Source organism: Panicum hallii, chromosome 2 (genome assembly GCF_002211085.1).
Source record: "Panicum hallii strain FIL2 chromosome 2, PHallii_v3.1, whole genome shotgun sequence".
Taxonomy (NCBI): domain Eukaryota; kingdom Viridiplantae; phylum Streptophyta; class Magnoliopsida; order Poales; family Poaceae; genus Panicum; species Panicum hallii.
In genome coordinates, this window is record NC_038043.1 from 9,960,370 (window position 1) to 9,983,499 (window position 23,130).

The 23,130-nt window shown below is 44.9% G+C and overlaps 3 protein-coding genes across 7 annotated transcripts; 1 reads left to right on the forward strand and 2 right to left on the reverse strand.

Moving 5' to 3' along the window:
• Positions 1 to 1,738: 1,738 nt before the first annotated feature.
• Positions 1,739 to 10,624, forward strand: LOC112880334. 2 transcript variants are annotated; one of them, XM_025944894.1, is made up of 4 exons: positions 1,739 to 2,099; positions 2,456 to 2,614; positions 2,722 to 2,934; positions 10,345 to 10,624. In XM_025944894.1, the coding sequence occupies exons 1-4, from the start codon at positions 1,872 to 1,874 to the stop codon at positions 10,504 to 10,506; spliced, it is 762 nt and encodes a 253-aa protein (XP_025800679.1). In that variant the 5' UTR covers positions 1,739 to 1,871; the 3' UTR covers positions 10,507 to 10,624. The 2 variants fall into 2 exon arrangements, with proteins under 2 accessions (XP_025800679.1, XP_025800678.1); XM_025944893.1 differs by lacking the exon at positions 10,345 to 10,624 and adding an exon at positions 7,937 to 8,321 and having other exon boundaries at positions 1,743 to 2,099.
• Positions 2,950 to 4,932, reverse strand: LOC112880333 (protein ALP1-like). The gene is made up of 2 exons (XM_025944892.1): positions 3,861 to 4,932; positions 2,950 to 3,776 (listed from the first exon to the last, which is right to left on the reverse strand). The coding sequence occupies exons 1-2, from the start codon at positions 4,531 to 4,533 to the stop codon at positions 3,325 to 3,327; spliced, it is 1,125 nt and encodes a 374-aa protein (XP_025800677.1). The 5' UTR covers positions 4,534 to 4,932; the 3' UTR covers positions 2,950 to 3,324.
• Positions 9,549 to 19,264, reverse strand: LOC112880332 (uncharacterized protein slr1919). 4 transcript variants are annotated; one of them, XR_003226293.1, is made up of 15 exons: positions 18,912 to 19,264; positions 18,062 to 18,305; positions 17,949 to 17,990; positions 17,519 to 17,590; positions 17,138 to 17,273; positions 16,844 to 17,001; positions 15,918 to 15,996; positions 15,601 to 15,764; positions 15,121 to 15,282; positions 14,309 to 14,458; positions 13,489 to 13,749; positions 11,203 to 11,481; positions 10,650 to 10,761; positions 10,415 to 10,522; positions 9,693 to 9,829 (listed from the first exon to the last, which is right to left on the reverse strand). XR_003226293.1 is itself a non-coding variant. In XM_025944891.1 (14 exons), the coding sequence occupies exons 1-14, from the start codon at positions 19,073 to 19,075 to the stop codon at positions 9,717 to 9,719; spliced, it is 2,136 nt and encodes a 711-aa protein (XP_025800676.1). In that variant the 5' UTR covers positions 19,076 to 19,264; the 3' UTR covers positions 9,549 to 9,716. The 4 variants fall into 4 exon arrangements, 2 of the variants coding, with proteins under 2 accessions (XP_025800676.1, XP_025800675.1); XR_003226292.1 differs by having other exon boundaries at positions 10,415 to 10,560; XM_025944891.1 differs by lacking the exon at positions 10,415 to 10,522 and having other exon boundaries at positions 9,549 to 9,829.
• Between the last annotated feature and the right edge of the window lie 3,866 nt (positions 19,265 to 23,130).

Consider the following 23,130-nt stretch of genomic DNA (forward strand, 5'->3'; position numbering starts at 1 on the left):
TGCCACTTCCTTTACTTTGTAGCGGAGATTTAAAATAAGCTGCTGAAAACAAAGAACAATGAAGGTTCGAAGTGGTTGGGGAAGGAATTTCTTGGAAAAATTCTACACAGGAGGTTAGTAGGTTTTCTACTGCAAGAACCCATGTCTGCCGCCCCAAGTCATCTTTAAATTTTTTCTATCCCATGACCTCATGTGCCTACATCTCTTTAGTTGTGAACACAATAGTTTGTTTCTTTTTGTGAATAAGAGGATAACATGTCTTTCTGATACGGCAATTTTAGCATTTCTTATCTATGTTTAAGCTCGATTACTGCCACAGATTTCTGTCTAAGTGTGTACCTCAAAGATTTACATGAAGCCATTTTGTCAACAAACTTTTCCTGCATGTGACCTCCTTTTTTCCTGGCAGGAGCAGTGAATGATTCTGAAACTGAAGATGCAAATCTAACACCAGCCACAAAAATATCTAGCAGGCCTGTAGAATTAGCAAAGGAATTGGTTAAGACAGCTCCTAGATGCTCGTCAGAGCGGTTGAGTCAAGAAACCGTAGACAGCATTCTGAGCGAGAAATCAGACAAGCAGAAAGAAGATGAGGTGGATATGGAAACTACAGATGCTTATTCATTGGGAGCAGAAATAGACATCCCCAAGATTTTGCACTCCATGAAACGCCGCAAGCGTTCAGCCCGACCAATGGTTAAGAGTTCGGAACCATGGGCACAACAGCTTGAGGCTTTAAACTCCCGATTAAACGTAAGAGTGCGCCGGAATTATCAGGGTGTTGGTTCAAAGAAGATGAAAAGAACTCGTAGAGGCAGGGGGCGCAGGACGCCGCGCCGCACGACGCTGACGGCCAAGGGAAAGAAGCATGTCGGAGGTGAAGCCGATGCGAGCAACCAGCCCATTCCAGCTAATTCAGACGAGGCGAAGGGCCGTGCAGCAGATGCAGATGCTACTGAACCTCTCAGCGCGCCCAAGTCTGATTCATCATCCGTGTCCAAGGAGCAGTGTGGTGTCCCGACGGCTCACGTATCATCTGAACTGAAAGATAGCAATGGCCCGAGTGACATCTCCATGGAGCAGGCTGCCATCCTCATGAACACCACCTTTCTTGGCTTCACGGCGAGCAAAGGCGCAGCTGCCGATGACCTCATGGCGACAACTGACGTTATCAGCCTGTACCAGGACAGGGAGAAGCGTGCTAAGCTTGACCCTGCAATCACCCCAGGCTTGGATCTGAACCATGGTGCTGAAAAGTTCGACACTTCGACGGCAGAATCTGCTCTGGCGTCGCTCTGCTCGCTCTGTGCCGTCTCCGTGCCGGACCCGTGCGTCGAGTTCGCTGTCAAGGTCCTAAAGGACGAAACGCCACTGCCGGCAGGAGCTTCTGAAGTTTCGAGGGGATCTTCCAGCAAATGACGTGCCGTCAGAGGAGCACACCTGCAGGGCCTTCACAGTCTTCCCAGGGCAGGAAGGGCTGAAAGAGCAGGTGGCATCCGCTCAGTTGAGGCCTTGAGGGAACCTGATAAGAGGTGGCAGTTTGGTGTCTAGTGTCTACAGACCATTAATAATGTAAACTGTTTGTCATTAGAGTAAAAATCTCTGCTATTTGGGGGTGAACAACATTTTGTGATGCTTCGAAACCTTACTGTTTGTTTCTGCTCTCTCCTTTTCTAGAATAGAAAACCTGATAGTCTGAAATCTTCCTCCTTCCAAGGAAGAGTGGCACGTATAGTAATTAGTAATACCATGTCTCTCAAACACGTATACTCAGGAACTCGAGCCTCAAGGGACTGGGCCCACATATAGATCAGGCGCTCAGGGGGCTTCAACGGTGGGGCTCAGTCAGGTGGACTGCGCGACGTCGAGGGATGCTCCTCGTTGCGGCAACCGCACCTTCCCGTCCGCTCCCACTCGTCGTCGGCAGAAGCCGAGGCCGAGGAGCTCCGCCTGGTATCCGCACGGCCAAACCCGAAGCTCTGACCGAGCTGCAGCTGCGCTCTTCCTCCCCCACTCTCAGCTGCGCCTGCTCTCCGTCTCCGTCTTCGTCTCCCTCTCCGGGCGATGGTGGCAAGGGCAGCGCACGCAACCTGTTCGACGTAACTCCTCACTGAATTAACACAGCACGTTCTCTTGCAATCCTAGAAAAGAATCTTTTGTTCTTCAACGCCAGTGGCTTATCGTTCAATTCCGACACCAACCTTACATGTTGCTCCAATCACCTAGTTGCCCATTTGCCAAGCTCGTTGTATGTTGGAGGATATCCTATCAAAGTTTTTGGATTTTTACCAATTATTTCTATGTCGAATTGGCTAGTACAGTTGCTGTTTTCAAGATTTTGTGATGCAAGTTGAATTCTTCATTTGGACCGTGAGGCTGCCTGTTTTCAGTTCTAATTATCCGTGGCGGCCACCTAGTCTTCGGTTCTAATTTGGTGTTTTGTATTGACACACAGGACTTCTCCGTTCTCTCCCCTGTTGTTCCATGGGAGGCTGATGATATATGGAGAATATATGCAGGCTATTTCTTCGTGTTGCATATCCCCTTGAGCTTTGGAGGGCTTGGTGTGGTGGCCAAAGTGCTAAAATGCTCCTCACTCGACCCGTTGACTACAGTAAGTGACAAGTTTTTGTTAAGTAATCATTTCGACTCACTCATGTAAGTGTGCCTGAGTTGCAGTTTTTCCTATGGACAATACAACGGCATACTCTGTTGATGCAGGTTATTTCTACAGTCTGGCTTCAACTAGTGGAGCTCTCTTTGGCCTTAGCACTACTTCAGTACGTTGCAATGCCAGGCAATGATGTTCAGGCTTTCTTTGCCAGTAAGGTTTCTACACGGAATTGGGTCAAAGAAACCGTAATAGGCTTTGCAGTTTTGATGATCTTGGTATGGATCACATCTATCTTGGCTGACAAGCTGGTAGGATCTGAGGTAAGATGGCTGTCCCACATTATCCCGCTTATACTGCACATCTATCTTGCTCTACCAAGCTATTACAGTTTCAGTTTTTAAGTAGTGTTTGGATCCAAAGTGCAAAAGAGCAAAAGGGCAAAAATTTTGCCATTTGCCAAAAGTGGCAAAAGTTTTGCCATTAGGGGTGTTTGGACCCAAATGGCAAAAGTTTTGGCAAAATCTCATTTAAACCTCTTTTCTCCCTCTCATATCCCCTTTCCCGCCACCTCTTTCCCGCCATTTCATACAGAGTGCATAAAATTGACAATCTAAAATTTATACAGTCCAAACCAAAGTGCATACAATTATTTATCCAAAGTTCATACAATTCCATACAAAACAATTCCATACAAAGTACACAAATTTGCACTATCTATTGTACAAAGCATTGGCCAGTTGATCTCGAAATTCATTCATGTTGCAATCTTCATCCAATCGTCCTGTGTCCCGTGTACGTGTTTGTGACATTGATGCCTCAACTGGAACATAGTGCTCATCACGGTCGCAACGATCAAAGTGTTCATCCATGAGCTTACTCTCTCTAATAAAATTATGCAATGCCATGCATGCTACAATTATTCGGGCTTGCTTTGCCGGTGGGTAGCTTGGCACTTTCAACAATATCCTCCACTTCATTTTTAAAACTCCAAAGGCCCTTTCCACGACATTTCTAAGTGAAGAATGAGTAAAATTGAAGGTCTCTTTCGTACCTCTGGGCATTGTGGAATTACGAAACTCTGGTAGATGGTATTTTGTCCCCTTGTAAGGTGCAAGATAACCTGCACGATTTGGATATCCCGAATCCACTAGGTAGTACTTCCCTACAAAATTAATTTTCTGTTAGTAAGAAAACCAACAATAAAACAACACATGTCATGTACTTGTTGCACATATTGGTATTGTACCTAGAGGTGGGTGTGGAAACCTTTCTTTGTACTTGTTGATGGCATCATTGAACACTCTCATGTCGTGCACTGATCCCGGCCATCCAGCAAGCACAAATGTAAATCTCATGTCAAAGTCTACAACTGCAAGCACATTTTGTGTTGTGTGACCCTTTCGACAAAGATATTGAACCTTTTTATCATTTGGCACTACAACTTCCACATGAGTTCCATCAATTGCCCCTATACAATCATTGAAGTGTGGCCTGAATCTTGGACATTGCAACCGTCGGTGTATTGTCTTGAATTCTGGGTCCACTGGCCTAATTATATCAGCAGCTAGTTTGACAAGGCATTTTAAAATTTTTCCAAAGTTGCGGTGCACTGTCTCTAGTGACCTTTGCAGTCGATTATCTACTTGTCTGACTGACTGAGATGCACCAACCATCCAAAGGAACATTCCTACAGCCTCTATACTATTAGACTTTGATGTTGACTTGAGGCCATAAGATTGCACTAACAGGTCATGTAGTTTATAAAACATTGGTGGTGTCATCCTAAACAATTTGTAACATTCAGTTTCATCAGCTAAATTCCTCATCACCCACTCTTGACCACTTTTAGGGGCTGTCCTCCTCTTATTTTTGTGCATATAAGTGTCATGATACATACCAAAAAAGAAGATCGTCTCCATCACTTGCTTCTCATGCTCAGCGTCCTCCTGTAACAAGTTCAGCAGCTCTTTGTCACTTGAGTCCAACTGAGCATCCAATTCTTGTGAGACAACAAACAGTAATGCATTAGTAAACAATTGAGACAATGCTATGTGAGACCTGAAATTGTAATGAACCAGGAAACAAATGAGATAAGGACATATGACACAACAAACAGTAATGGGTCATAAACATATGAGACAACGACATTGTTCAACACAAATAGAATAGGCACACAAATGTCCAGTGACACACATGGTTTGCACACACAATTATTACATCAATATGGTACACTAATCTAGATTTTTTTTCCTTTCAATATCTTCTCAGGGATGCCACCCTGCCTTCTGATGTCTCCATGTTAATGAAAAACTTCATTAGTGCCTCATCTTTGCAGATATGGGAGACTGCATAAAACGCTGGACTACTTTCATCTAACCCAGCTTGTTTTGCTAACTGTTGTGCTTTTTTAATTGCATCTTCCAACTTCGCCTCAGCATTTTCTTGTTTGCTCCCAAGTTTCTTCAAAAATAGATTCCTTTCAGCTGATTGCCTAGCAGACATGTGAAGGTATTGGTTCATCACCTTCAACATAGGGCTCTTGCTCTTCTTGATAGGACTATCTGCAGTAGACCTAGTGCTTGTACTGCTAGCCCTTTTATGCCCGCTGGAACTCATAGGGTTGTTTTCAGTTCCTTGAAGCTCCTCTTCCTCTTCCTCGTATCCCTGTGCCTCATCTTCATAAAGCGCCTCATCCTCTTCTTGGCCAGGAACAAATGCACTCGATCCATCAACAGCTACATCATGGAAACAGTGCTCTAGCAAATCAAAATATTCTGGAGGTCCCCACTTCAGTTTCTTGAATTCTGGACATCCCTGAGAAAAAAAGAACACCACACAATTAGAATGTCTAAGTAAAATTCAATTCTGCACAATTGAAGTGCAAGGACAATTACCTTTGTTTTTGTATCCCACCAGTCTTTACTTGCAGTAGGCCATCCTTGGTCATCACGGCCTAAACCACTGTCAGTGTGCATATCTTTTATGAACCCATACATCTGCTTTAGAATCCTAATTCGCCCACTGAGCTGCTTCGTGTCATGCCTTAAGCCTGTTGCGCAATGGTACTTTGCACAAAGCTGCCTGTACCCCTCTCTAGACATGATTCCTTTGTTGTAATTACCCAACCCTATTTGCTCAGAGAGGAGTTGAAGCAACACAGTATTATTGTGACTCGACCAATTTGCCTTGTCAATTTTCTTTGCAACAGTTTTTTTTCTTTTGTCAATCTACAACAATATGCATGACGAGGACATGGCATGCATATATAACATAGAAAAGAACAATAAGAACACAGTATTATTAAGCATCTGTAATTCATGAGTGAGTGAGATAGTAAGATAGTAGCAACAGATGATATTAATTCATGAGTGAGATTGAAACAAAAAAATTGCCCTACTCTTTCAAAATATGCTGTCTTGATTCTTTAGCTTGATGAATGAAGAAGAAAAATAAATCTTGCTTTGCAGCCCAATACAACAGTTACTATCCAGTACAATCTTATTCCATCGGAGCTAAGAATCAGCTCCAACCATTGCATTGGTTACTCATGCATTGGAAACTTTATATCCATCAGAAGGTTGAAACTAAATAACCAGGGTACAGTTCTATTATAAAGTGCCCATAACTACTGAGTGTAGAAATATTAAGAAAGGTGAACATGCCATATCATCAAAACCTATGAATTAAGCCGGAATTGGACCTGATCCATGTTTCGTTTTGTTCTCGTTTTAATTAGTATGTTACTGATTTCAACCTAAAATTGTATGCAACCAAGTCGTCAGCCTCAAATAGCAATGATCAACCATCAAGCACAAACCATCACGATACCTGAACGATCTCCTGCACGTCCTCGGCATCCTCCAGCTCGGTCCCGTTGCTGGCCCCGTACCGAGGACTAGAAGGATCACCGGGAGCAACCGAGGCAGGTGGCAACCCACCACCTCGGCCGCGGCTGGATGACAGACCTGGACCGCGTGGTTTGCGAAGGCTAACTGTGCGGATCGGGCCTCCTGTGCCACGGGGCGGTGGAGGGGAACGAACGGGCCTCTTGCGGCCGTCGCTTCCGCTCCCGCCGTCAGACTGCACCAGGCGTTGGTACCTCGCCAGGTAGGGCCACCCTTTCGGCTGCGAGTTGAGGGCGAGACCTTCCATGCCCAGACGAGAGACCGGCGTCCGGGCCGCGTCGTCGGAGTAGAAATCAAATCCCTCGTCAGGGGAGTACGGTTCGGGCTGGAAGAAGACATCCCGGGTCCCGTCAGCCCCAAATCCGGCCATCTCCGGTCCTGCTTTTGGGGTCGTCGGAGGCGGAGGCCGAGGAGATGCGCCGGTGGCGGTGGACTCGGCCAGTGAGGACGTGGGCGCGGTCTCAGGGAGTAGTGGCTGCTACTGGCGGTGGGTGTGAGGGAGAGGCGGAGGCGGGCGCTGGCGGCGGGGTCGGCGGAGGCTGGCACTGCGGCGGGGTCGGGCGCTGGCGGTTGGGGTCGGGCGCTGGCGGCGAAGGCGGGGTCGGGCGCCGGAGGCGCCGCTCGTCGGGGGCGTCGGGCGGCGGAGGTCGGGCGGCGGAGGCCGAGGCGCGGGGTCGGGCGGCGGGGGCGGAGGCCGAGGCGCGGGGTCGGGCGGCGGGCGGCGGAGGTCGGGCGGCGGGCGGCGGGGGGGGGGGAGGCCGAGGCGCGGGGTCGGGCGGCGGGGGCGGAGGCCGAGGCGCGGGGTCGGGCGGCGGGCGGCGGAGGTCGGGCGGCGGGGGCGGAGGCCGAGGCACGGGGTCGGGCGGCGGGGGCGGAGGCCGAGGCGCGGGGTCGGGCGGCGGGCGGCGGGCGGCGGAGGTCGGGCGGCGGGCGGCGGAGGTCGGGCGGCGGGGGCGGAGGCCGAGGCGCGGGGTCGGGCAGCGGGGGCGGAGGCCGAGGCGCGGGGTCGGGCGGTGGAGCCCGAGGCGCGGGGTCGGGCGGCGGGCGGCGGGCGGCGGAGGTCGGGCGTCGGGGGCGGAGGCCGAGGCGCGGGGTCGGGTGGCGGGCGGCGGGGTCGGGCGGCGGGTGGCGGAGGTCGGGCGGCGGGCGGGGGGGGGGAGGCCGAGGCGCGGGGTCGGGCGGCGGGGGCGGAGGCCGAGGCGCGGGGTCGGGCGGCGGGGTCATTATGCGGGATCGGGCGGGTTGTTGTTTCCTTTTGCTATCTGTTTTTACTGTTTCCTTTTTGCCATAGGGTATTTGGGTTCAAATGGAAAAAAAGAGCAAATTTTTTGCTATTTGCCCTTTTGCCAAAGGATCCAAACAGGCCCTTAGTGAGCAGGGCCCTAATTCTTCGTTCATTCAATTTGAAATCTTGCAGGATGCATATGATCCTGTATTAGAAGGAATCCTTTCTGACAGTCCAACCTCTAAGCTAGTGTGTTTCTTTCTCTACTGTGTTATTGCTCCACTGTCGGAAGAAACAATCTACCGTGGGTTCCTTCTAACAGCCCTGTCTTCTTCAATGAAATGGCGGGATGCTGTTGTGATGAGTTCACTAGCGTTCAGTGTAGCACACCTCTCCGGTGAAAGTTCCATTCAGCTGTTTGCCATTGGGTGCATTACTGGGTTAACTTATTGTCGAACTGGAACTTTGGTGGCTTCTTTCGCCATCCATTCTCTGTACAATGCGGTCACATTGTATATGGTTTTAGCATCATGAACATTGCGGGGTAAAATGTAAATGCAGATTTCTTTTTTTTTTATGCCTCTCATCTAGGTAAAGCTGTAGCATCTGTTCGTGTACACACACTAACCCCACCACATACGCACGCCACACACACAACCAGACCTACAACACTCTACAGGAACAAAGACTGCAGACCTACAACTCTACACAGAAACGAAGACCGCATCGGATCACCGGAAATTCCGTAGACCTTGTGGCTCCACACGTGAGATGCTGAGATGCTGCAGACTTATTAAAATGGGATACAGTCCCGGTGCGAAAACTCAGTTCGAGCTATTAAAATAGGACACAGTCCCGGTGCGAAAACCCAGGACGAGTATAGCTCAAACCCGAGCGGTGAGGGCTCCACCGAGCGATCCCACCACCGAGCTACCCGCGCTCGTTCGCATGTAAATGCAGATTTCTTTTACTACAGCTCTCTTAACTTTGTCATCATCTAGTTTCATAGCAACGTACTAAGCAATTACAGATTTTTTTGCAACCAAACCTACAACTCTATACAGGAACGAAGACCGCAGACCTACAACTCTACACAGAAATGAAGACCGCATCCAATCACCGGAAATTCCGTAGACCTTGTGGCTCCACACGTGAGATACTGCAGAAACAAAGACCGCATCCGATCACCGGAAATTCCGTAGATCTTGTGGCTCCACACGTGAGATGCTGCAAACTTATTAAAATAGGACACAGTCTCGTGCGAAAACCCAGGACGAGCATAGCTGGAACCCGAGCGGTGAGCGCTCCACCGAGCGATCCCACCACCGAGCTACCCACGCTCATTCGCATGTAAATGCAGATTTCTTTTACTACAGCTTTCTCTTAACTTTGTCATCATCTGGTTGCATAGCAACGTACTAAGCAATTACAGAATTTTAGGTTCCCCGCTGTCTATATAAAATTATTATCGAGCACAAACCAGAAAGTTGACGAATTATATAAGAGGAATTGATTGCATAGCGTTGGGTATCTTCATAACAGAAAGCATGAGCACTTTCGACTCTTGAGCAGTTAGAAGGCAGAAAGCTACTCCGCAACCAATTCCGATTACTAACCCATACTAAGCACATTCTAAGTTTACAGAAATATCTTTTGAGCATGAACACTTCACAGAGACAGGAAGTAGCAATTTGTATAAATGACCAGTCATTTTATCTGAAGGCGGAGCAGGAAGACAAAAAAACTCACATAATTTTTGGACAAGATGAATCAGCACCAGCTTCAAGACACCGTAAGGAAACAGTTGGACCATAGCAAAAGAAAAACTGCATATATCAACTGCTCCTAAAGCGTATCTTTCTTGTCCAAGTAATTCAGAAATCTCGACATACAAAGCCAGAATGTTTCTGGAATCTTGTAACTGGAATGGCTTGCCAGGGACAAAAATACATCAAGAACAAATTTTTGTGATTCAGGTTTCAACAAGGTACGGATTAGCATGGCACTCCAAGCATCTGGAGCTAAATTGATGGCTTGACGGAATGATTGAACAGCATTCACCAGCCTCCTGATCGTCTTGCTTCTCTGCATGGCAAAGGAAACCTTCAGCATTACAAGAAAAGTGGCAATAACATGTAAAACAGCACCATGTGCTAAACTCCTGCATACAACTTGTGTGATGCAGCTCTGAGGATCATCGGCCTTCTTTTGGAAGAATGAGGGGGGCAAAAACAGCCTAAATGACAGATTGACAAGCTATGTTATGGTAAAACTTGACAATCTGTGATGCCAGTGCACACGTTTGAGTACCCTGTGGCTCAAAGGGCTATCTTTTTTGAGGGAACAGACAAAATGCACACCATTAAATTTCATTAAGAATAAGCTTCTGAAAGAAAAACCAACAGTATGCTTGAATGATCAATGATCATGTCCAATTTGTTTAACCAACTTGTGGTATCACCTACACCCTCTGGTCTCGATATCTCTCTGTCTTTTTGGGAAGATAATTTTGGCTAGGAACTAGTAGAAGTAATCGTGTTGTTTGAAAGGAACACTTTCTACCAGGTGTTGATTTCTTGTTTTTTCCCCTCGAATATCAGTGCTTGGCAATGGAGTTCAAGAGCGTGTACCCAGTGGTGTCTGGGGATGGGAATTTCTATACAGCCTTACCGTTGAAAAATTGCAGAGAGGCTGGTTGGAACCCAGGACCTCCAACACAAGTGAAGAGACACTACCACCGCACCAAGCCCAGGCTATACTGAAGGTATTAACTCCGCCCTTGTTATGTGTAGATCAGTAGAACATGTAACTCAAGACTGGTGGAAGTAATGCACAATTAAAAGGAATCGAGGCACCAAATTCCTCTTTTTTTCCCAGAAATTACAAATTGCAAAGAAAATGATACCGTGGGACATAATATAGCAGGTGAATGTCCTAGGTTGCCGATATCCGGTAATTGGAAATGGATAAAGAGCAAGTGCCTCTGATAGAGAGTTAAACCATTCGCATGCCTGGAACTACATTATGAACAAATTTGTTTCAAAAGCCAAACTAAAGCACTATTTTAACTTTGCGAATGAAATATGTTTCCCACATTGACAGTTATCTATGGCTATGAGCTTTTTTTTTCTCAAACATGCAGGAGAGCTGCGTATCATTGTATTAATAGAAGAGAATGAGTCTTACATAGACCCAAACACACACACACTAAACCTGCAAGAACTTAATCACCTATGCTTGTCAAGAAAGACCTGAAGTAGTTGAGCTGACTATAAGTCATCAGCAACATATGTAGTACTTAAAAAATACAATAAGAAGGGTAATATTAGTTGATCTTAATGCAAATCTAAAATGAAAGAAGATTTTTGTTTGGGGGAGCTAACATGGGATACAACTGCACACTACTGTCAAGCTATCACAAGCAAATGAATGGGAAGTGATGATGAACATCAACTAACCTCTGGATTTAGCTCTCCCATCTTTCCCTCATTGTCAAATATATATGGGAATGTTGCTTCTTGGAGGAATGCGTCTGAAGCTTTAATGATGTCCTGAACAAGGAAAACACGAACCCGCCATCCTTTCCTCGATAAAATGAAGTCAAAAAGGTCTTCTGTAGCTGCAACTACAGAATGCATATCAAATGATCTCCACTCAGAACTTCCATTGGCATTCTCAGCAGAGCCAGCTCCAGATGCATTTGAAGACTCTGCAGATTGTGCAGATATAGCTGCAATCTGAACACCAAATGGTATTAGTAGGAACATATAAAAAAAACTAGATTACACAAGATCAAACAGATATCTGCCAAATTCTTCATGGCACTCATACAAAAGAAACACCAGAGTTGAAGACGCCCACTACACGAGACTGATACCAGTTTTCAGAAAAGATCATCTGATTAATACTTTAAACATTTTAGAATATTGAATAAAGTTTTCTGTTACAAGACTATTACCAAATGAGCTAAGATATAATTTCACAAATTACAACGCTTTGCACCTATCAATAAACTACACTGGTCCTAGACCAGTTTCAAAGAACTACAGCTCTTTGCTCCCCTAGTAAGACAGGAACTACAACTTTTTCAACACCGTAATATGGACAGCAAGAAAGGTCAATTTGTGTGCTTGTCTGGTTGATGGAAGGGACCAATCACATTAGGGTGGTGAAAAAGTTGTCAGTTTGTGTTAATATGGGTACAAATAGCTGAGAGTTCTATGAAACTGATGCTATAAGTTGTAATTTTCATATAGTTGGCATAAATAGTTATAGTTTCGTGAAATTTACTTGAATGAATTAAAAAAGGGGCTCAGAGCATGTCCAGCAGTCTCCCAATAATCTTCTCCCAATAAGGTATTAATGGGGATGTCTCGATATTAAATTTTTGACTATTGGAAGAGAGACTGCAGCAGTCCTCCGATAAACCGTCCCAATATGCCTGACAGGTGGGGCCACTTTACTTTCTTCTTTCTTCTTCTCTCCTGTTCAGATCGACTTCCGAGCGACGGTGTCGGGGCTCCCTGTTGCAGCGGCGCCCCCGCACCCGGGACCGCGGAGGCTGAGCTCCTTGATCTGGGCAACGGCGTTGGCAGAGGTGATTTCTTGCTCCTGGATTGAGTTGCATCGGGGGCGGGGAGGGAGTGGGCTGATGCTTGCTTGTTCGGTGGAAAGAGCAGAGGTTCAGAGCTCAAGCTGCTTAGAGCAAGGAAATTAAAGAATGCGTGAGCTGCTGCTTGTGATGGGATAGAACAGAGGGAGAGAAGATGGCCTCGAGGAGGAGCTGCTGCTGGTATGCTTCGCGTAGAGGAAATAACAGAGGAGAGGGCCGTGCAAGCTGCGGCGGCCATGGGCTTGGACACTGCCCTGGCCACTGCGCCGCCGGGAAGGCCCCCGCTGCAGCGGCTGTGGACTCGGGTGCTGCTGTGGCCACAGGCGCCATCGGAAGCCCCTCCGTGCTCCACCAGCTCTAGGGGCGGCGGCCGGAGCATAAGCTGCGGAGGAGGCCGGGCTTGGGACTAGCAGATTGAAAGGGGAAAAAAATAGCGCGAAGACCAACTGTCGTTTTCGCAAGGCTGCAGCACTCCCTCCGATTGAGGAGAGGTTAGACAAGATATTGGAATAAACCAAAAAATATTGGGAAAAGGGAGGACTATTGGGAGACTGCTGGAGCAATTCTTTCCCCAATAGTGGTAGTTTTTTGGGAATGGGGGACTACTGCAGATGCTCTCACAGCATGAACAATTTTAGGTACCAGACCTGGACCTGGCTGGTTACATTGGTTTTGCCCTGAGCAATGCTACAGCACCAGCTGAAAATAAACTACAGGACTTGCCCAAACATAAGATGGCCAGCACTAAAAGTTGTCCATGTCTCCACATTTATGGGGTGTGACACGTATCCTATCATTTAGTCAGGTGTACGAGTAACAAGAGGGCTATCACAAATTAATAATAACCTTAAATGGAAAGAATAGATCCATGCATTTGCTGCCATGTGTACAATGAGGAATCAAGAGTGTACATCCTACTATCCTGACAAATAAAGCCCCCAGCATGTGCTTGTTAGTTATTAGTTGTGATGTCTTTTCCGACTCAGTACTGACATTGCTGGTTTTCTAGGACTCAAATTGAACTTATTCATGCAGTTCTGATACTTCTATGACAGAATCACAGTACCCCTTATGTATAAAATCGTAAAAGAAGAAACAGCAAGAAAGTGCATAAAAGTTCAGAACTCTGTACCAGCCTCTCCAGCCGATTCCATCGGATGGACCCATCATCGCATATAAGAAGCTCCCTCAATATTTTCCTCATATCTGGGCTGGGGTCTGCAAGGAGCCTCCCAATGACAAATGGGTATGCACTCTCGATAACCTTAAAATCAGGATCCAGTGCTTTTGCAGTCCCTTCTAGAGAACCCAGAGCTCTTATCACCAGTGCATAATCAGGAGGGAGAGAGAAGTTGAATTCATACATGACATCATACAGATGGTACATTACGCCCTGTGAGGTAAGGAAAGAATAAACTTAGAATGGACACTATTAGAAATGATACTATATGGGTGAGATCAGGCAGGAAAAAATAGAAGCAGGCAGGTGAGAGCAAAAACCATACACAACATAAGAAATTTGAGCCAAAATAATGATGATTTTGAGTAGGAGAAACAAGATAGAAAACGAAGTCAACCAATAGAATAAATGCCAGACCTCAGAACCTATTAGATTTGATGGGAGGGCACAGAAGAGAAAAAGGGCCACAGCTAATCATTAAGGAACTACGCTAATAGAATATATTTTGAGAAATAAATCAGAAAACTATCCTATGAAACATAAATCTTGACTGTCTCCATCATTGAAGTGTCACCTTCAGATCTGTTTCATCATCTACTCCAAAGTTTTGCAACAATGATTAGGTTGTGCCATTTTGTTTGTTAGCCCATGTTAATGCTAGCCACTGCAAACCTTAATTGCATCTAACATGTTAGCATTTGCAGATTTTGAATCCACTCTAGAAAACAACAATCACCCTAAATAGCACATGGAAAGGAAAATATTAACAAACCTGAAAATCATTTGATTGCCTCCTGACGTCACCAAAAGAAAGCCGCAATGCATCTGCAACAGCATGTAAATCTGTTCCCTCAGGGACAAATCCTAGTGAATGGAAGTCGTTTGCCAAGCCCAAGGAGTCACGATTAACATAGTGTACAAGCTGAAAAAAGTACACTCAGTTTGCCATAAATCAGTTTCTTGATTGGAACCAAACAACATCAATGAAACCAACATAGAGCAAACAAACTAGAAAAATGAAGTTGCTATGCCACTCATTTCAAAAAAGGAAGTTTACAGTTAGGTGCCTGTATGGTAATAGGGAAGATTATTTATTAGCACAAAATTCATACATCAAAAAAGTAATCCAACAAAGCTCACAAACATGAGTGAACAAGGCTACAACTACAAGTATAATGTTTCACAACACTGATGGTAAAACAGGACTATTTTGTATTTTTTGAGACTCACGTCTCAAAGTTCTGTGTTGTCTATTCGAAGCAGCTAGTGTTGTGAACAGTAAGATCCTTCAGCAAACTATTCCTTGATACGCTTCCTATTTAAGTTTCTACACAATGTGATTTGGAGCAGGAAATAAGACTAACCACATTTAACCAACTTATAAAATCAAGGGCCAGCATTGCTATCATAACTTTGCTGCACTCAGAGGACCTTACCAATAATGCTGAGCCTGTTAAAACTGAAATTACCGAAATAGAGAACTAAGCAGAGTCTAAAATTAAACAATAGCAGTGAAAAATCAACACTATTTGTAAATTTACATCAGCTGAATGTAGAACAAGCAAAGAACACAGTCACATGTACCATTTGTATAAGCCCCACACGATAATGCCTTGGAATATCTCCCATCATACCGAAGTCAAAATATGCTAGAGATCCACCTTCAGTTGCAACTAGATTACCAGGATGAGGGTCTGCATGGAAAAAGCCTTCTTCAAGCAGCTGTCTCAATGAGCAATAGAGACCCTGTGAAGTTTGTGTTGAAAATTAGTAAACAAAAGCAAGAAGATGACACTCTGTAAAAGTCGGCCAGGATTCTCTCCTAAGCATAGAGCAAGAACATATACTGATTACTTAACAGAGTAAAACACCTTCATAGAGTGGTTTCAATTTTGCTCTAACCAAAAATCTCAAGCTAGTAGTTTTTTGAGAAAAGGATAAAGCAAGATATGGTCATACAAATTTCAATTAGAATCACAAAAGAGAGACAAGGACAGTGTAGAAGATGATCTAAATAATTAACACTAGTATCTAATTTACAGCTACGCAACAATTTAGCAATACCTCATCAATCATCCTTTTCCTGTTCAAGTTGGCTTTGCTGATGCGCTCAGCATCAGTTAGCTTAATTCCATCAATCCATTCCAGTGTCAATATGGTTTTATGTGTATAATTCCAATATACTTTGGGAACCTTGATACTTGTACTGCCTTCAGAAGTATCCCCACCTGAACAAGCCAGAAAATCAACGGTGTTTATGAGTTGTCAGCATGCAAAAGGTCCATATGCTTGAGAGGAGCAAGTATTGTGAGACCATATCTGAGGGAAGAGGAAAATAACGATTATTAGGAACTGAATATAAGAAGTGTTTCAAAACTCACCATGAGAATAAAGAGTAGCAAATCTTTCAGCATTTTTTCCTTCTAAAACATAATCAATTTCATCAAACATGTGCCTGACCTGTTGAACCAAAGATAAAATATAATGCACATACCAAAGGTAAATTTACAGGAGAGCATGACAATAGCAAAAAGAAAAGATCATAAGAAAATGCTACTACAACTACCATGACGGTCATGTGTTTAATCTTTATATAGCTTCATTTTCTGGAAACAGGCATCTCTGAAGCCATAAAGATATGTGTGTGTGTGTGGTGGTGGTGGTTTTTTTTTTTTGGGGGGGGGGGGGGGGTGATTTCTGGACAGCCTTGCCCTTGCTTGCTTGTGCCAGGGGCGCAAGTCTAGAACAAGAATTAACCTAAACCAAAAGTACTATAATCACAATAAGTTTACTTCAAAAAAAAAGTCATACAGTTAAGTTGCCATGTAGAGGGTAGGGCCATAACAACGCGGCAGGAACCACCCTAGAGTAGCATGCAATTTTATAGACAACTATAACCATAGGACAATCCTGCAAATTATGCACTTCTAAAATTATATGCGCCAACGGGCAACACATAGTCCAAAGACAATGTACCATGCATTGTGTGTACTGAGGAAAATCGCAAAAATAGGCTTTACTCATGTTATGATGTGCATATGAAGCTAATGATAATATAATATGGAAAACAGTATAGTCCATTCTGATTGAGAGGTTAGTAATTATAGTAGTCAGTGGGCTACAGCAAAGGTAATTAGTTCCCTCTGTTTGAATATATGGCGTTTATTGCAAGCTAATTAGTTCAAATGATATTATTAGCTTGTCCTAAACATCATGAATTTAAAAACGGAGGGAGTATAAGGGAAAGAGATCAGATCAGAGCATCATGGAGAAATCAACAAGTTTGGTTCAGAAAGTAGAAGCTCACAATCTCATTCACTGCCACCAGTAGATCTTTGCGAGCCTTAGCAAACCGTTTCAATTGCCCTCCAATCATATGAAACAAAAGTGCGTCTAGAGTCAGCAAGGGCGCCATTCCAGGCCTTTGAACTTTGACTGCGACAAGCTCTCCTGAGCGTAGATGAGCTGCATGACTTGAAGTATCAAAGAAATGCATTTCAACTTGGAGAACTCAGGTCTGAAATATATGCTAAGGTAAATAACAATTAATACAGAAGTATAATCACCAGTTATCAGAAAAGTCTTAACAGACATGTCTAACCTTTGTAAACTTGACCCAGTGATGCTGCTGCAATCGGCTCCGGGCTGATATCCGCAAATAAATCAGAAATTCGGGAACCCAACTGAGACTCGATGGTCTTGAGGGCAATGCGAGTTGGAAATGGTGGTATTTGATCCTGAAAAGGAAGTGGTCAGCAAAAACACTAAAATGCAATAGAAAATAGTGAATCCACTTGTACAAGTTCCCCAGACTTTCGATTTTGATCGGAGGATTACTAATGGCTGAAGCACCCATTTTGGGCCCAACTTTGACCTATGATCCCTTCTAGAAGCAAACTTTTCAGTGGCCCTACTTTGAGGTTCTTATATCTAACAATTCATTTTCACCATTAAGCAAAATCAAACAATGCACAAGAGTTACCTGTAGCTTTGCAAGCTCTTGGCAGTATGCACTGGGGAGTATATCAGGGCGTGTGCTCAATGCCTGTCCAAGCTGCAAAGTGCAAGAGAAATGGCAAAGGAACATATTACACCTAAGGCAAGATTAAATAATGAAGTATTGTAATTCAAAAACAAGATGTGGACATAAGGGCATATTAAGATGCAGTTAGCACATCCACCACCTTAATTTTGTCTGAATGCTTCAAGGTTGATACTAATCATGTTACTAAGCCATAGTGATAACTGTAGTAATCCTGACAGTCATAAGACACTTTACAATGATGTAGTTTCCAAATTAACTAGGAGATAGTCACCATAGTAAAATGTTAAGTGTCAAAAATTATTAATTGAAAAGATTGGTGTCACATTCTACAGGTCTATGCCAATTCTTAAGGTACTATACGGCATACCTTGATGTAAAAAGGACCCAAGCGTATCAAGGTCTCTCGGAACTGAAATAAGGGAAATGATAATCAGAGACATGATGCTCAGTTCCTCCACCAGCAACGAACAAGAAAACTACCTTTTCCGCCCTTTTGCGCATGTCATTCAGCAATAAATGCCAAATAGTGAGCTTCACTACATGAAAAGAGATAGTAGCAGCCCTGTAAAGCGCAAGGAATGGACCAAAGCCTCGGTCAGCAAAGAGCCTACGCGAACTTGACCCTAAGATTCTTCCAAACTGGGTTTCCAGCGACTCCTTTCTGATCTTTGCATATTCTGATGATGGCCTCTCTCCATGCACACTGGTGAATGCATTTGAGTACCTACAAAATAGAAAATAAACCATCTGAACATAATGTCTAAAGCTAAATAACACTAGAATCATTCACCATACATGCATGGAGAAACCTTTGCAAAATTCATTGAACTAAATAGTTTCTCTTCAAGCGAAGAAACCAAATTATCCAATGTCATAGACAAGTTAGGTCGTATTATCTGAATAGCTTTCTAACTAGACTCTATGAAGAATTCTCAGCAAGGTTAGTTCAGTACTGAGAAGTTTATTTTGCAGCATTGATTAAGTTAGGTATAGTCCTTCCAGAGAGATGCATGAAACCCTATACCACGGTAGGCACACTTAGACCGACCTGGCCTTGTATGTTCTTCTTCTCAGATCATAAACCTCCTACGCCTTCACAGATGATAATGTGAGATAAGTGAATGAGTAGCACACCGTACAAAAACTGCAAAAATGTTCACTCAAATCTCATATCCTCTAAATCTTAAAGTGGCGAACACGGCACTGATCCAATCCCAGCATTCCTTCTCGAGTGCTGAGACGAGCCATGCTGACTCGGAATTCGCGTAAAACGGAACTGCAGCCTAGGGATACGAAGCGGTGACGGTAGCGGAGATAGGCCAGTCGATACCTCCTAAGCGGGGCTGAGGCTGGGAGGCGAGGCGGCGGCGCCTTCGGAGAGGGCGCCACTGCCGCGGCCGCGGCGTGGACGGCGCGGGGGAGGAGGAGGGGGAGGCTCCTACACCGGTCGGCGCGGCGGGCGAGGAGGAGGAGCCGCGAGGTGGGGCCCGCCATGGCCGGGATCTCATGAGCTTCCGACCCGCCCGCACCGGGAGGAAGCGAGGGGAAGAGGGGAAGGAATCAGGGGGCGGCGGGGTTTAGGGAAGGAGAGAGATGCGCTCGCTCCTCGGGAAGCGGAGAGAGGAGGGAGGACCGGAGGAGGCGGCGCCGCGTGGCTGGAGCCGGGTGCGAGCTGGCGCTCCTGCGGTCGTGCCCGGCGCGGCGCGGTGGCTCCGTAGCTCGGCGCTGGGCTGCCGCCCGCCAGCTCTCCAAGAGCGAGCGGGTCGGGAGAGACTGGGCCTTAATCATGTACGGCCCACTGCCTTTTGGCCCATCTCAGTGACGATGGGAGTGAGCTTTTTTTTTCTTTTGAGACCAAGAGCCCATGGGAGTGAATCTCGTCTGTCTTGAAATTGTTAGACAAACATTATTACACTTCATCACGCAGTCACTCAAGAGCAGCCACGTCACGGGAATGGACGTAAGAACCGTCTAATTTAATACTAGTATTTTAAGTAAATCGCCGGTCATCATACATAAGATGAAAGCTAGCACATATTCATTCAAAAGCGTATCACGTGCTAACTCATATCTAGATCTTCGACAATCGATACGTCATTCATTTAAAATGATATCAAATCCGTTAGTCCCGGTACGTGCTTGCCGTATGCCTAGAATTAAGCACACGTACCATCACACAAATTGTATATTACCACAAGATCTATAGAGAGCATATTTGATATAACACAATGTTCGACATTAAGTATTACAAATTCATAAGAAGGGAGGTTCAAATCTGAAATTAAAGATTGAAGCTCCACATTACAAGCCTTGGGCTCATGAATGATATTAAAAGAGATATAAATTTAAGTTTGATGTTTCTGTCATGCTTCACACAAATCTAGCTACGCAACGGATAAAACAACTAAAACGCGGTAAGGCAACAACATTTTTGCTCAAGGACATCATTTTAACCATAACAACTCACTCCTCTCCCCCACCAGAATCGGCGGGATAGAAGTGGCAAACACAAGCTCCGGCTCATTTGCAATTTAGGTTAAAGCGATATGAGTACAAAGATACTCGCAAAACTTACGCAATTATATAAAGGATCATGCAAAGAAGGCTCAACGAGGGTGAGGTTTTAAGATTAACTATTGCATAAGCATGAGCTCTCTAAGCCAACAACTAGCTCTGTAGCAAATTAATTATCTTGCTCAAACCACAACACAAATTTAGTTGATTAAAGAAAGGACAAGTACTTGATCATAAAGGTGACATGAGACCATAACCATCGGACACAAAATTTTACGAAGAATTCGACAGACATTGAGTTTGCTTATAATCGAGGGCGTGGCAATTCGAGTTGATTATTAATCTTGCAAAGGTGTACTTCTTTACCCACACAACATAAAGACATTCGGCTCACCCAAGCGCCCAAGTTAAAGTTAGATGAGGGGTACTCGTATCTGTAAGTGCAATCAAGCCCTAAGTGGGTTTTGGTGATGTTGACGGTATAATTAAAGGACTAATAACTTTTGATAAGTGCTTGAAGTGTATCTTTGATCATGAGTATAGTTAAGCATTGGAGGAGACCCCCCAACTCGAATGGATGGCTTTCAAGGACTCAAGTGCTAGTTTACTTCATTTTCCACTTTGAATTTGAGTTAGGACAAGCCGTACTATCAAGAGGGATACTAATGGTGGTTAGGGATGGAACCAAGTGCACAAAACATCTTCCACATATCAAATTTTCCCAGCCACAAATTGCCAGCAAAGCTCAACTCGTTTCTGTTCTGGCAAGCGCGGAGGCTCCACGGTTGACCGCGGAGGTTCCGGGGTCTGCAATGACCCGACCATTTTGTGGGTGACGGGAGGTATAAAAACCTCTCCACTGTCGCCCCCAACGGTCATCTTCTTTCGTCAACCTCCAGACTCGCGAAAAACAGAAGCTCTCTCTCCCAACTCCATAGCTCCCAAGCTCCTAAACTCCAATCTCAGTGATTCCTTGAGGGATTAAGCTTATGAGACCGTGAGAAAGCTTAAGAAGATCGTGCTCCTCCATTCCCGTGCACTTGGAGAAACCCTAGCTGCTTGGTGTGTCTTTTACTCTTGGAACTTTGCTCCTAGACGGCTAGTGGTTGCCCGGTAGCTCCTAGCTCGCTGTGGTTGAGCACCGGGAAGTTTGTATTACCCTATGTTTTAGTGGAAACTCTCGGTCTATTGCTTTGGTGATAGGTTTGAGAAGAGGGTCGAGTTGAAAGAGACTCGGCAGCCTTTGTGGCATGCCTCAACAACGTGGACGTAGGTCAGCCTTGGTGGCGAGCCGAACCACGGGAAAAATCCCTGCATCACTTGTGCTTGAGCTTGTTCTTGTTATTACTTGTTCTTCACTTGTTTTTAGGGTTTGCATTCGATCTATGAAGCTTCTATCTTCTTGATGCAACCTGCTGGTTAGAAAGGTCGACATACTTCCTAGGAACTTTGGTATCACATTCGATCTATCTTTCATTCATTAAATTCCGCAGTAGATCGATTTGTAACTCTGTTTCCCGGAGGCTCCAGGCATAAGCCCGGAGGTTCCGTGCCCCCGGAGGCTCCGTGCTTTGGCCCGGAGGCTCCACGGTCTGACAGTTCTGTGAAGTTTGTTGATTTCAGAAAAAAGGCCTATTCACCCCCCCTCTAGGCCACTTGTTAGATCTTTTCAATTGGTATCAGAGCGAGGTTTTCTTGTGATAAGCACTTAACCGTGTGAGGAAATGACAAGTCCTAGAGGAACACAAGATGGAGACAAGAGTGAGGAGTTTGAAGATATTCCCAGCGAAAAGGAACAAGAGTCATCTGATGATGATCCCACAGCAGCACTTGAGCAACTTTCAAGGCTCAAGATAGGGTAAGGTGGGATCCTTCAAGGATGACAAGAAAAAGGAAAAGAATAAGGGCAAAGAGAAGAAGAAAATCAAAGGAAAGAAGGTGCAGCCAAGTCCTCCACCAAGCAGCGAGTCAGAGAATGGAGATGATGATGATGAGTACTATAGGCAAAGGATTCCAAAGAGAGCTCTCAAACTAAACAAGAAAAAGTCCTACTCTAATGTATCCTTCAATTATGATTCCATTGCTTTGCCTACTAACAACCACATCAATATTCCCGCGGGCAAGTTGCCTCCATTTGATGGGACCAACTTTGCCAAGTGGAAGCATTTGATGAAGGCTTATCTCACCGGTCTCCACCCGGAGTTGTGGAACATTGTGTGTGTAGGTTTTGATGATCCGGAAGATCCCAACAATCTCATTCCAAGAGACATCCGCAGCATACACCGCAATGCTCAAGCCACAAGTGTTCTTCTAAGCTCATTAAGTGCGGAAGAATACAACAAAGTGATTGGGTTGGAGATAGCAAAAGAAATTTGGGACACTCTTCATATTGCACATGAAGGGGTTAGCAAGGTGAAGAAGTCCAAGATTGATCTATTGATGGCTCAACTTAATAGGTTTGTGATCAAGGAAGGAGAAGGGCCTCAAGAGATGTTTGATAGATTGATGGTAATTGTTGGTAAGATTAGAGGATTGGGTGGAGATGACTTGGACGATCATCATGTAGTGAAGGTGATGTTGGAAGCATTTGCACCAAGGAATCCAACACTTGTCACATTGATTAGAGAGAAGAAGAGGTTTGAGCAGTTTTCTCCAAGTGATGTACTTGGAAGGATTCTAACTCATGAGCTTATGGAGATGGAAATACAACAAAGAAAGAAGTTTGGGGAGCTTGAAGCCAAGATGGAAAATCTCAAGGTCAAGGAGGTAGCTCTCAAGGCAAACAAGTCAAGCAAAGCCTCTACTTCAAGTGTTTCAAGACCAACATCAAGAAAAGTTGAAGTAGATGTCTCATCAAGTGACTCAAGTGATGACGAAGATGATAGTGGGTCCTCCGGTGAAATTAGAGATGTTGCCTTGTTCATGAGGAAGTACAAGAAAGGATTGAAAAGAGAAGGCTACATGTTCACAAAGAGAAAGTTTACCAATAAGAAGAAGAGAACATGCTACAAGTGTGGAAGCACGGAACATCTCAT